We start from the raw sequence: 13642 nt of genomic DNA, 5'->3' as shown, positions 1-13642 counted from the left end.
AATATAATTAAAAATACTTTTCGCGTTAATACCTCCCCGCACGTAAGAAACGTGCGCTCGAACGCGGTCCAAGGATGTTGGGAAGTTTTCGAGAGGAGTTGGGCAGCCTTTGGGAAATCCCCTGGCGCCGGTCGAGGACCTCGTCTCCAACGAACACGCGAGCCCGTATGGCCAGCAGATTTTCGAGAGAGCCTCCCGTAAGCCCAGTGAATCCAATTCGCGGAACAATAACGACGAACTTACCACTCCCTGCCAGGTGTCCAGCCAGCCACCACCCTCCGAAACTGGTCCACGAAATGGATACGCCTCGACAGGGTTATTGCTCAGTGGAGAATATTATCTTTCCTTCGTATTCTCTCCCCTTTTCACTTTTCCAGGCTTTTTCCAGACCCTGTCCCCGTGCCCCGTCCCACCATGACGACGTTTCCGCGGCGAAGGAGGCTAATGGCGTCTGTTGAAATCCTGAACTGAGTGCTTTCGACGTTGGTTGATCCTGGACGCGAGAAATCCGGGAAATCCCGCGCGGATTTCCAGTTGCTTCCGTCGTATTTTGGGCTGGTATTTTTAGCGATGAAAAATAGACTGGAGGAATAGAAACTTGACCGCTGGCGATTTTAGTCTATTTAAGCCCGAGTCGTTCGAGATCCACAAATTTCGATTCGAGTCGGTTTCGAAGCCCGGACCTCCGGTAGAATTATTGTTTTCAGCAGCGAAGGAAAAAGGTTGCGGGGGCGTGTAGTAGCTGGATGTTTTATATGGGTTCCCAGCGCATGACGGTGAAAATTGAAATTCCTGGGGTAACGGGCACTCGTCCGCTCGTCAGAACGGTTCTATTTATTCGGCTGGCCGTGAAAAATGTCCAGCTGGCCCTTCCGCGCGCGTTTTATCCGAGCTGGAGCAATCAAACTGTCGACCGAAATTAATCTACCACTTGTTCGCTGGCCTGTCATCGACCGCGTCTTCTGTGTACCGTGACAGCCGATTGCTGCACCTTCGTTCCCATAAAACTGCGCGAAAGGGGGCAAAACAATTTACTTGGACACCAACAGCTGTCTAACCATAGATTGGGCACTTTCACTTTCAACCAATGGTGCCCTGCATCACATCTCGTGAATCGATATTTGACAACGTCGAAAAATTGTTCACTGACCTCCGCGCGCTGCTAGTCGATCATAAGATAAACAGTTTTTTTTTCCAGTGACCGAGAGACGTCTGACCGTAGCCTGGATGCTTTCACTTGTTCATCGATCACCGGCTGACTACATAGATGTTTACACCCCTGTGACCAGCATGCCTTGCAGCTGGCAAAAGTATATCCCTTGGTACGCTAAATTCTCCCAAATTGTCCACAGTATTGCCTAGGAAATATTTATATATAAATTTTATAAATATTTATAAAATAATCTTTCTCGGCAAATTGTTAGTTGGACATTTGAGATTATATGGGTGAAATTTAATCCAGACTGGTTAATAGGAAAATTTGAATTAGCAGTGATGGATGTATTGAATTTCTCTAGAAATTCAAGGAAGCGATCGAGGGAGGAAGTTGTCCACGTTCAGGGGAGAATTTACGTACGTTGAAGACTGACGTATCGGCGTTCAAATTGATTCGCGGAACGAGAGGAAATCTCTAGAGTTCCGCCTTTTTACACAGCAAATGCCGGGTTCCGTGTAGTCAATTTCGCCCTATTGTACGCGAAATATGACGGCAAGTTGCGTAATGCTCCACCACCGCAGCGGGAAACCACAACCCTTATTTTTCACGACGTGAAAATTGACTTTACAAAAAATATAAAGGGTGCTCCAACACAAATTGGGTAGATCTGATTTTATGTACAAAAGGAAATACCTTGGTTTTTATTTTTCCCACGTTACACTTGCAAGTATACCTGGCCTCTACAAGTTTAAACAATTTACTTCTTCACAATTGTTCTACTTAGGAAATGATTAAAAAAAAAAATTTTACCTTACATTCCGTTCCTATTTGCAAACAGAAACATTTCCTCCTTGGTTGGAGAGGCACTCTGTATATCCGCAGTTAGAGGCCTCCCCAACCCCCGTTCCGCGTCGCGTTCGCTCATCGCGTTGTCGAATCCAGTCCCGCGATGTCGTTCGGGGGCTGACTTTGTTCCCGTTGACTGCTTGACGCCTCAGTTCCCCTCCGTCGAGCAATTTCAACGACGAAGGACGCGGGAAATCCGTTGGATCGTAAACGGAATCGCGCGGGATTTACTTTTAATTACTCGAGCCTGCGAAACCCTGCACGCGTTCACGGCTGGCCGTGTTTGCGTCCGGAAATTTACTTTCGATTACTCGGGCAGCAGTCGGACGACATCGAAATAAAAGTGTTCGACTGACAAATCGCGTCGGCGCCCTTCCGACGACTTTACACGATTTGGCTCTGTTGACGTAGTCAATTATTTTTTGAAACGGTTAAAAGAGGAAAGCATCGGTCAGTTGGGGTCGACATAGGTCAGAATTCGTAATTGACAGTTAACATTAATTTATGATGAAGTAAAAGAGTCAAGGAGGACCTAAACTTGAATCATTGGAAACTGATCGTTTAGACGTCAAACGAATAGATGCCAAAGCATTAAACAATAAATATGTAAAAGCTATTAGTATCGATGAATATTCATTCCAATCCGTTATTATCATTACTGATTGAATATATCCAACGTGATATCGTTAAAATATGAACGCGAATTATGCAACACTTGAAATAATTCAGATAAATCAACATCGAGACCGCCCCAATGCATTGAACGTAGAGGACCCAGCTTTCTGCGACGATAATCGAAATCCCCAGGTCGCAATTAAGGACTGGAATATTCCAGGGTGTATTCGCTCCATTTACGATCCCCATCTAAAAACAGTTTCTAAATCGCGGGAGAAGAAATCGCATTGGCATCGCATTCTTCCGGAATTTTCCACGGGTCTGAGATTGTGGAAAATGTTGGCCCCTGATTCCATGCTCTTCTGGCACACAGTGAAATGCACCCGCGTCTAGTCAGACGCCGACGGAACGCGTACAAGCCCTGGTACAAGGGGGTTGTTACAGGGGGTTGTACGGGCGAGGGAACTGCGCCGCGTAACGACTGCCCCGAACAATAGCCTTCGACCGTCTATGTCGATCACGTCTCACCCCCAAGAAAGGCGAGAGAGACTTCTCCGCTTTCTTTTGTCGTCGAAGAGGCCGACCGACATCGAATCGATATTCCCTATGCCGCGTAACAATCGAATTCTGGGGTGAATCTCTTCGCAAGCGTCTATTCGGTATCATCGTCCCCGACCCTTCGACGCTTCGAGCTCGTTTCTTCCCAGCTTCTTCCGCCCCATCGACCGAATTTCGCGTTCTACCTGCCTCTGGTTTCCAGCTCTGTTTCGTAGACGTGCCTCCACGATCTCCGTCCAATCGACTCGGACTACGAGATTGCAAACGCTGATGGGATTGATCATTAACAGTTTCTGGGCGATGGGGTTGAACAATTTCTATGGTAGTATCGATTGCCAGGGATTCTCCTGGTTGATGGAGCTTGGGATATATTTAAATCTCGCGTGTCTAGGGGATGGGTTTCACTCTTGAAACGTTCAGACTTTTTAAATTACGAGCACAAGTAGTGCAAGTCAACGTTTGTACTTCCAAGTCGCAATAAATATTCTAACATTCACTTAAATCGAGCACGTTGACACGATTCCGCAAACACGGTGCTCACCGAATTAATAATGAAATAATAGAACAATGGCCGAGAATTTTGCAGCAATCACCGGGATCGATAGAAGCTCTCTGCATCCGCGAGTGGTAATAGTCGATTAATGATGCAGCGAATCTGTTATACGTGGCCCAATTCATTTCGACGCAAATTTCTATCTTCATAAACTAAATTCAACCGAAAACGAGGTATGACGGCTGATCGATAATCTAATTCGAATCCCCCTATCGGTTAAATTGAAACCGATCATCCCCGAAACGAGTATTCATCGATGACAGTATTAAAAGAAGATCACGATTTCGTGACAAATTACAGGGAATCGCGACGGGTGTTTCCCACGAATAGTAAAATAAAAAAACCGGAGAGATGGTAATGGCTGGCACGCGGGAGTTATCAAAGTATTCTAATAAGGCCAGAAAAATTCTTGAAATAAACGGGTAGGAGGAGAGGGGGCGGGCTATCGATCATCCGTGACGTCCGCAGCGGGCCAAAGTTTCATCTGGCGCTGGGATGAGCCGGCATTATCTTCTTTCGCGGACAAGAGCGCAACGAGGTCGGCGCAATCCTGGAAATTTAATTGGAAAAGTTTGGACGGCGGTCTGCCCCTCTCGAATCGCCAAGTGCTCGCGATGTATCGGCTCGCGTTTCAACCGTGAATCGTCGGGGAGCTCGTCGAGACACTAGCCTATAAATCGCCCGTGTAATATTCTAGTCGATCGTAGGTTCGTTTCAAACAGAGTTCCCCCGTATGCCTCGAAATGCCGATTAGAGAGTTGAAAAGGTAGCTTACGTTGCATCCCGCTGGAAATTAGTGATTTCGACGCCATTCCTGTCGATTGAATTTATACTGGTGGTAAGAAGATGAAGAATAACTGATCACGGCTTGTAATTAAATCTGTGAGAGTCGAAATTCAAATCTGGTAAATGACGTAGGTGTTTGGTTGATGTTTGAATCAAATGGCTTTGGAATCGAAATTCACACTTAGGTTCCTTCATGCGTCATGATATAGAGCTTGCACTAAACCACACGGTGCTAGTTACTGAAATAGAAAAGGGAAAAAGAATAACGCTATCAATCCTGCCGTATTTTATTCTGGAAAGCCTTAAGTACGAATTCGACTCGTGGATGAAACAGAGTACGGGGAACGCAGTAGCTAAATAAAACATCGCGGACGTTCTCGCCACCGTAGATTTAATTTGCCCAACGACGATCAATCGGTGCTACAAACAATCCTCGCGATCCGTTGGGACTCGAATTCGCCAATTTTCAACGAACCTCGCAGGCCCCGGACAAATTTCTAATTGCGTTTGCCGGAATTTCAGGACGCAGTCTTTCCGCGTCGGGTCGCGCGATCGACGGCTCAGAAAGTGTACACAAGTTTATGCGAGACTGGAAATGCAATTTGCTGCTTTGACAGCCCGGCGAGTCTGGCCGAACCAGATTGGAATACGGCAACAATGGATCCGCAACGTACGGTTTCACTCCGTTTCCTGAACAATACCGCTAATCAGGCAACTTCCTCCTTCACTGGCGAGGCACTGCCTTCGTGCCCAGCGTTCGTTTTGTCCACTTTACGCCCGATTCGCCACTGTCTTGTTACTTTTTATGCGAAATCAGCCTCGTTACTCAAAAGTGCGAGGATACTGGTTTTTATTTTAATAACAGCGCGTGGAACTGAAGGTTACAAAATAATTCAAACGGAAACGAGGAAAAGAAATATTTTTTTAATAGTAGATAAATAAATCATGTGCTCCCTTAAATTTTGAAGTCCTGAACCTCTTATATATCTATCGAAAATATTATCTTTCCACCATTTCCCAATAACCAACCCCCACAATCACTATTACTCTCCATTCCACTTTATCCCTAAAGCATAAAAAACAGTCTGTAATTTATCCAAGCCTTCCTCAAACAAGTAGTACCAATCGATAGATACCCCGCCAATCGTTCTTCCCAATTTGCTCGCCGGTTGTAAAGACTCTAATTGACTCCCGTCCATGCCGTGCTGCCAGAAGCTTTTCAGGGATGACGGTGTCGACCAGCGCTGCAATTTTCCAGGGTGTAGGAATCGCGATAAATTTCATGTCAGCGTTCTTCGTACGCGATGCGGTACTCCGTGCTCGGAGGAACGCGTTGTTGTGCTTTCGATTCGTCTCGTTACCGTTAATTGGGGGCGATTTTTTCGGCGGAATATCCGCTCCAGCCTTCGAGCCGTCTCGCTGTCGCTTTAGCTTCGAAACTTTTCACCATGTTAGTCAGCTATAATAACTGGGCGCTATTTCTGCTGAACGGGGCTGGAAATAATTGATAGGGTATCGCTGAATACTTTACAGAAGCAATTGTACGAGTCCTTGCGAGATACTCATCGGGAAAATTAAATTACATTCGTTGGACAAGTTGTTGGGAGTCGATGACTTGACGATTGGTCTGAAGCCTTCCTCAAAATTCCAGTAATTTGGTAGAATGATTTCTAAGTGATTAATGAAATAATCTGTCGCCAATTGTAGTGATTCGTGGCTTGGGAAAGTTGACGAATTCGCAATTAAAATAAATTTGTTCCCCCAAATCCGAAATCCCGTGTATTGTTCGAATCATTCGTTATAGAGTCGTAAATCCTGACGAAATGGTTCCTCGGAGGGGCACTCGATTCGCGAGTAGGCGAATAACTTTGGATCCTTTCGTCCGCAAGTTCGAGGCCGGCTGCGGAACCAGTTCGGGGAAGTACGCATCTGCATCCACGGTTATAAACCATAACTTCCCTTAACTCGATTAACGTGTAACCTGATAAATGAACGACGTGCAAACTTCTAAGTACCTCCGAGCCTCGAGATCCATGTAAATTGCGAGTAAACGTCAATATAACAACGATGATCGATACTGGCCGCTGTCCTGGTAAGCGAAACCCCCGACACAGCTAAGAAACCGTCTCTGGGCTTCCAGCGGGATTAAATCGTCTCTTGATTGGATCCTTGACTGGAATTCCAGCGTTGTTTATTCATTCTAATTCTTGTTTGGGTGGGCACTGGGAAAAATCAACGGTGCATTGCAATTGAATGGCCGGGTAAATATTTTCGTAGCATTTCTTGTTTACTCTTTTACATTCGAGCATGGAAAAATGAATAACACTCCATGTATAATTAGAAATTAATACATTAATCTCATAAATATTTGTACCCTTGATGATTCCAAATAAATGTTCCATTATAAACATGTACATAAATACACTTTACACTTTTATATACATAAATACACTTTACACTTTTTATAATGAAAAGTTCATTTCGAAACATTAAACCTACAATTCAATTTCGACAAATTTCTTCAATAGAATTTGGATTCTAAAATACTATTTCATGCTTTTTCTTAGATAGCCATCCTCCAGTGTCCCTAAAAAATCCCTCTCCCGTACCCAAAGGGATGAACAGGTGACCCAGCCGATCCTCGGTAGGTACACAGAAGGGCTGCATAGGTAATACCCCCCTGCGACACCATGCTGGTAGCCCCCTTGTCCTCAGGACCAGTGTTACCCTCTAGAAACAATTATTACTACTTGGCAAACTCAAACAGCCCGGACCTCGGGCGCCAGTTGCCAACTTCTCGGCAGCTGGTGCCCGCTCATGGTTCGATGGTGCGTGTCGACACGTGCACGCGTGTGCTACGTGTACAGTAGTTAGGCATGCGAACGATTGTTCCCATCAGTCGAGCATGGAATGATCAGGATGTAATGAAGTGTGCTACGGTTAATGACGCACTGGCTGGCCAGCTTCGTCGAGAACACGCCTCTTCCACCGTCTTCTCCTCTCTTTGTCTCTCGCAAGAGGAACTTGTCGGCCCCTTGGGATTCCATGCCAAGGAGCCGCGAATGTATTCGCGATACTCGGTTTTAGTTGAACAAGACCGCTGGAACTTTGAGTACTCCGTTGCTTCTGGCTTACCGGTGTAATTCAATTTATGAATACGAAAGTTCTACACGGTCGGTAAACTGCGACGTCTGACGCACCGGGGACTTGCCAGTGTAAACGTTGATTTTTATAAAGGTAAATCGTGATACTCTAAAGATCAAGACACGCCGGTTTATTGATCTTTAGAGTTTTTGAGTAAATGAACATTTTTTTGGACTGCTGAGAAATTGGCGTGAACGTAGAAAAGAATATAAAACAACTTCGGTAATGAATATATTTACCGTATCGTTTTGCTTCGCGCGAGAGGGATACTCGTCTTGTAATGAACAAAATATCGCAATGTGGAGTCAACATTGAACGGTGATAATTGCCCTGCGTTCCGAGCAATCGTATATAAATTAATATCTACGTGCCAGTTTAAGTTCCAAATTAATGTGTCGAAAATTGAGCTGAAATCGTAGCCGGATAATCGATGAAGTTTATGTTAATTTAATATGCTCTGTATGATGGAATAAATATGTGATTACTAACGATTAATAATTAAATTTAAGAGCATGGTAATCCTGAAAATCGATGAGATTGAATCACCTGAGAATTTTTCAAGCATTAACGCATGAGATGCTATGATTGGAGGACGTGCAAGGTATTGTGTCTCCATGATATCCAGCGTGATCTCTCTGTCTCATCGGAGGTCTCCTCGCCCCGAAAGCCATCCAGTTACGCTTCTCAGCGCAGCCTCTCGTCATTTGCCCTCGGCAACCCGATAATATCCGCGCCGTGGATTCGCTTATTGGGTAGTTGTCTAATCGACTATGGAGCTCGATATAGGTATACCAGGTGCGCTAGTAACTGGCCGTGCCGCTCGACTCTCTCGATTAGTCTATTTAACGGCGCTAATTGGACGCGAAACTGCGCGTTGTTACGACGCGACTGCCTCCAGAGGAAGGCGTCTTCCTTTCTTCCCTGAAAGAGAATATCTCTGGCGTCTCGGCCTGAACTTCGAATAGCGTCTGAGTCGAAGAAGCGCGAGCGTCTCGACTTCAATCTTACCACCACTTAAGCAAGGAGATTATTCAGAAACTGGTTCGGACGATTCGATCGATGGAACGGCGATTTTCGGGGATATTAAGTTAGCGGAATTAGAACAATCGAACGACCCAATTTCTCCAGCAGAGAGATCTGGCGCTATCGCTAGAACCGAAGAAGTAAAACTGATGTTTGCTTTGGTTTTAGGAGTGGAACAAGGAATTCTAACATCTTCGTTAACCCATTTTTGAAAGAACTCCTGGAGAGTCGCGAGACAGGAATCTTCACTTGCATAGTGGTGGGATTAAGTGGATAGAAACGTTGCGATAGGGGATGGACACGATAAATTCTGTGGACCGTGCACACCAGTATAGATTGTCGAACGACAGTCGTTTTTGGAGTTTACTTTGTAGCGACAGACTCTTGGAGATCCCTTATTTTTCTGTGCTTCTTAGATGGATCTACTTGCAGGGGAGATACAGCTGTATCGTTTTACGTGCTCGACCGTTGACTTCGATCCTCTGGTATACATTGACTTGGGGTACAAGGGTTTTACGGTCGCCAAACTGAAACTATACATCGTCCGTGATCGATCGTGTGCCATCGACGTTGTATACTAGAGTTTTATTCGTGGAGTTTGTTTTCGTTTCGTTTCTGAATTTCTATGCAAATTTCAAAATATTTAGTAGACTACTTTATAAGATTTTATAATTAATATGCTTACAGTAAGGAGCAAAACTGAACCAACCTGACAGTAATTATTACAAAAAATATTTATTATGATTGTTATAAATCGTAACAAAAAAAAAACCTAGGAATGATTCCTTTTGCCACGAATAAACTAAAATTAACCCATTACAAATGAACTCGTAGCTTCAACAATTGTTTACTTTTTCTGTTTCAGAACTTCCTGCGACTCCTCGAGTGTTATCGAATCCCGCCAACTACGAATGCAGGCTGACAGAACCCGAGTGCAGTATTCTAAATCGTACCCTCGAATAGTGACCGAACCGTTCGCGTGAATGATATCGTGTATCGCGTCGCATGAGTGTCCCCGCGAGCCTGTCCCTCCTCGAGCGAAGCCGCGCTTCTAGAAATGACGATGGGGACGAGATCGAGGAATTAGGCTCAAACGATCCGAAAGGCACGTCTCGACGCGTTTCAATCGATTTCGAAGCATGCCTCAAGACTCGTAGACGCGATTCCTCGTCTGCTGCTGGTCCTGGTTATTCAGAATGGCGAGAGCGAAGTTAATTAAAGCCAATGATCGAATCTAATGGTAAGGCATCGCGATCGTACGTCAGTTGACATCGATTTTGATCGTTTCCACGCGTGATATCACCTTGGGATTCTCCTCTAGGCGACTCAGAATCGGGAAATTTTAGAGTCGATAATTTAGAGTCTGAACTGAACGTAGAACTGAAGGAATTCTTAAGTATCCCGAGATGGGCCCCTTCTGCGTGGGTAAAACCTCCTTCCTCGGGGTAATTGCAGCTGGTTTTATCCAGAACTCCAGAACTCCAGAACTCCAGAACTCCAGAACTCCAGAACTCCCTTTATTAAATTATTGCTTTTTCAGTGTGCTTTGAAACTAGTTTTATATTTTGATATTTTTTATTTAATTTAAGTGCTCACCCCAATTGGGACTTTCGCTCGCTAATTCTTTTGCATTTTAGAGCTTTTTAGTGCTATTTAATAATAAATTACCTTCTTCCATCGCGTCGCATTCTTCCGAGGAGTAACGAACTTCTAAACGTAGATGTCGCCGAAATGCTTGACTCGTACTACTGGAATTCGCGTTTGTCCTGTAGGAAGCGATGATCAAACTCCACGTCATTCCCAAAATCCTTGGCGCCGTTTGAAAGGATTTCGAGACATCCTTCGTCTCGAGAATCCTTAGGATTCGGGAAGAAAGATTCGAACGCCGTTGATAAGCAAGCCTGGGATCACCTAGTAGAGCCGAGCGCCCGAAATAGCTTATCTTCTTGGTCCCCCGCGCGTAGATGACGAAGAGTACGTGAGCCAGTTAGACGATAGCGAACTCCAGTCTCCCGTCGAGGCTGATAAGTGCTGATTTCCATAATGGTCCCTCGTACGAATACGCTCGCTTCGGGCACTGTCTTATCGACCCCCGAGCGAGGAAATTGATCGACATCAGATTGATTTGAGGTAACTGTCGCCGTTTTATAAATAGTCATTGCGATCGAGAGGAGTGCGGGTCGAAGTAGGGGGTCCCAATTTGCCTCGAAGAACACAGTAAGTTTCATGCGCAAGAAGTAGCCAGTGCTCGCGATAACTGAGACGTTTCTAGCTCCAGAGATGGAGGAATAGTTGAAGTTGAGACTTATCGCGTGTCGCTTTTTCTGGAGTCTTTGCTAGAAAGAAGCTTCCAGTGGATGATGAGAACGATTACTTTTCAAAGATAGTGACGATGTTAGCTTCTATCTTCATGAGTAAATGTATTGCTTGAAAGTAGAAAGTTTCTTTAATCTTCTCGATCCTTAGCTGTAATTTTCAAAAAATTTAAGCTTCTGGAAATTAGAATTCATAAGTAGCAAGACATGAAGTTCAGCCAGATTTCAATTCACTCCTTCAAATTAGTAACGTCTCAGGCTAAGCTTGCACCACCCCGGAGAGGATATACTTTACCGGTCTTATCGAAGAGGCAAACTTCTTATCCTCTCTCGTATCACTGACAGTCGTTTTGCTTTATCTAACATCAAGGAGCCCGGGATGAATATTTCCGACACGAAATGAGAATACAGAACGAGCGAGCTCGAGATGGACGAAGCTCCGTAGCGGAATTATTATTCTGTTTAGCGTATCGTCGATGAGCTTTGTCGCGATAAAAGAAAGGTCAGGGTTCTCGCAGAGAATTTCTCATCTTGTTTCACAACCTCTGACTACGAGCTGCAACGTAACCCTGGGAAGGAGGTTATTCTGCATGAAAACTGAATAGAAAATGCGGAGTGAATATTTTTTCTACGAGCCTCCGTTTTCGAGGAAATTGATTTTAATTCTTTTTGGGGCACGCGGTCACCCAATTTCAAATGTGTAATCTAAATGCGATTTTCTCGCTAATGGTGCACTATAAACGAAAACTGCATTTATCTTTTTCGATGCAATTTTGCTCAGTGGAATATTTGAATGTACTAGATTTTTAGTAATACTCTTATTCGAGGGTGGATGGGGGATAAACTACCCTCTGTTTCGATGGAAATTCGATTATACCGCAGCCAGTAATCTTTTCGGGAGTGTACATTGTGAACTGCAAAATGAATCTGAAAAGAGGATGATTTTACGCGAAAACTCGATTCGAAAACGTAGAATAAGAGTTTCTCGTATAAGCTTACTTTTTCGGAGAAATCGATTTTATTTGATCCGATGTTTCGCAAATGCAATTATTCGAAAGTAAACTCTCCTCTCTCGAATAAACTCGATGAAATCGTCTAGCGAGAATTTGTCGCAGCCCAGAGGACGAATAACAACGTAAATCTGTAGGAAGAGGAGATTCCACGTGAAAAACTGAATCGAAAATGTGAAATGAAATTTTTCGTACGAGTCTCCGTTCTCTAGTAAATCAATTTCAACAATATATGACGCGACGCCCACCCGAAATCCGATTTCGTGCGTGCTCTTTGAAAGCGATTTTCTCGAAAACTTTTGCACAGTAGACGATATCATCAATTCACATGGTTGATGCACTTTTTCCAGAGGAATATTCATTATTAATCCGCTTTTTGATAAATGCGATTATTCGAGAGTGAACGGAAGGTAAACTGCCCTCTGGCCCGGAAGAGTATTCGAACAGGAAGTACTTTCATTGGGTGCCCAGAGTAAACTCCAAACGGGCATGATCCTGCATGAAAACTGTAACGAAAGTATAAAATAAAATTTTTCCTCCCGAATCTTCAATTCCGGGAGAATCGGTATTAACTAAACGCGACTTCACACGCGATTATCTCGAAAACGGTGCCGGGTAGTAAAAATCATCCCTCCACCTTTTCGACGCAATTTATCGAGGAGCATATCCCTAGGTGGTTCGATTTTTCATAAATAATATCATTCAGGGGTAAACTACCCTCCGCTGCAGATACCTTTTTTGATCTCGTAGCTTTGCGTGGCGCACAGGATTGGCTAGGGTTTATGAACAGGTTGCAACTGATATTTCAGGGAAAACCGCAAGCCTGCGTCGGTGTGGCGCGCAGTTAGCGCTCGAGCAGGTCTAAATGAAGAGCGATCGTCGCGGGGACAGGTGATCGATACCGATTGCGAGGAGCGGCCGCGAGCCGGGCGAGCGTGTGTGCGCGCGCGCGTGTTCGCAGGGTAATCGTGGCGGTAGCGCGCGCGGGGGAGGGCCGGATAGCAAGATGGAACTCTTCCTGATTCTCGTCTGTCTGATTGCACCGCCCACCCTCTCGCTCTCGATTAAGGGCCAGCTCAATCCACGGATCGTTCAGACCCGATACGGCGAGGTGCAAGGGCTGATACGAACCTTCGACTACGGAAAGAACACAAAGTCAGTGGACGTCTACCTGGGGATACCGTACGCCACCCCACCGGTCGGTGGTAACAGATTCTCACCGACCAGGGCGCCCAGCCCGTGGGAAGGAGTCAGGTGAGCTTCAAATTTTATTTCGCCCCTCGTGTGTCTACCCTTCCATCCTCTGCACACGTCGATCGGCCACCTTCATGCCAAGTGTAAACACCCTGGGTTGCATGGGAATTAAGTGAGACTGAAAAATCGATTCCTGAGGTGGCTGTGTTATTTTTGGAAAAGGATGTTATCGAAGGGATGCTGTTGCATGGTTCGAGGGATTACCTTTTATTTTTCTTTCTGCAGGGTAAATTTTTGATACGACAGTAGGGTAAAATTAGAAAACAAGTAGTACGGAGTATGGTGAATACGGAGAATACTCTATATATGTATTTGCTTGTAATCGAGTCGAAAACGTTTGCACACTCTTTTATATTAAATGTCCTGTACTCACAGTCATGCT

The 13642-nt window shown here is 44.8% G+C and overlaps 1 protein-coding gene across 5 annotated transcripts in view; it reads left to right on the top strand.

The window, feature by feature from the left end:
• The window catches only part of LOC128886307 (neuroligin-4, X-linked), a 328018-nt gene that overhangs the window by 65078 nt on the left and 249298 nt on the right, over positions 1-13642 (top strand). For 4 of the 5 annotated variants that reach the window (XR_008459789.1, XR_008459790.1, XM_054141023.1 and 1 more), the window contains exons 2-3: positions 9547-9921; positions 12816-13260. Coding sequence is in view for 3 of the 5 variants with exons in the window: in XM_054141023.1 (XP_053996998.1) it covers positions 13013-13260 (248 nt within the window). In the remaining 2 variants the exon portion in view is untranslated. The remainder of the gene's footprint in view (positions 1-9546; positions 9922-12815; positions 13261-13642) is intronic. The other variant, XM_054141022.1, reaches the window with a different exon arrangement.

The sequence above is a fragment of the Hylaeus anthracinus genome, unplaced genomic scaffold (genome assembly GCF_026225885.1).
Source record: "Hylaeus anthracinus isolate JK02 unplaced genomic scaffold, UHH_iyHylAnth1.0_haploid 11982, whole genome shotgun sequence".
NCBI classification, from domain to species: Eukaryota; Metazoa; Arthropoda; class Insecta; order Hymenoptera; family Colletidae; genus Hylaeus; species Hylaeus anthracinus.
This window is presented reverse-complemented; position numbering and strand designations above follow the sequence as displayed.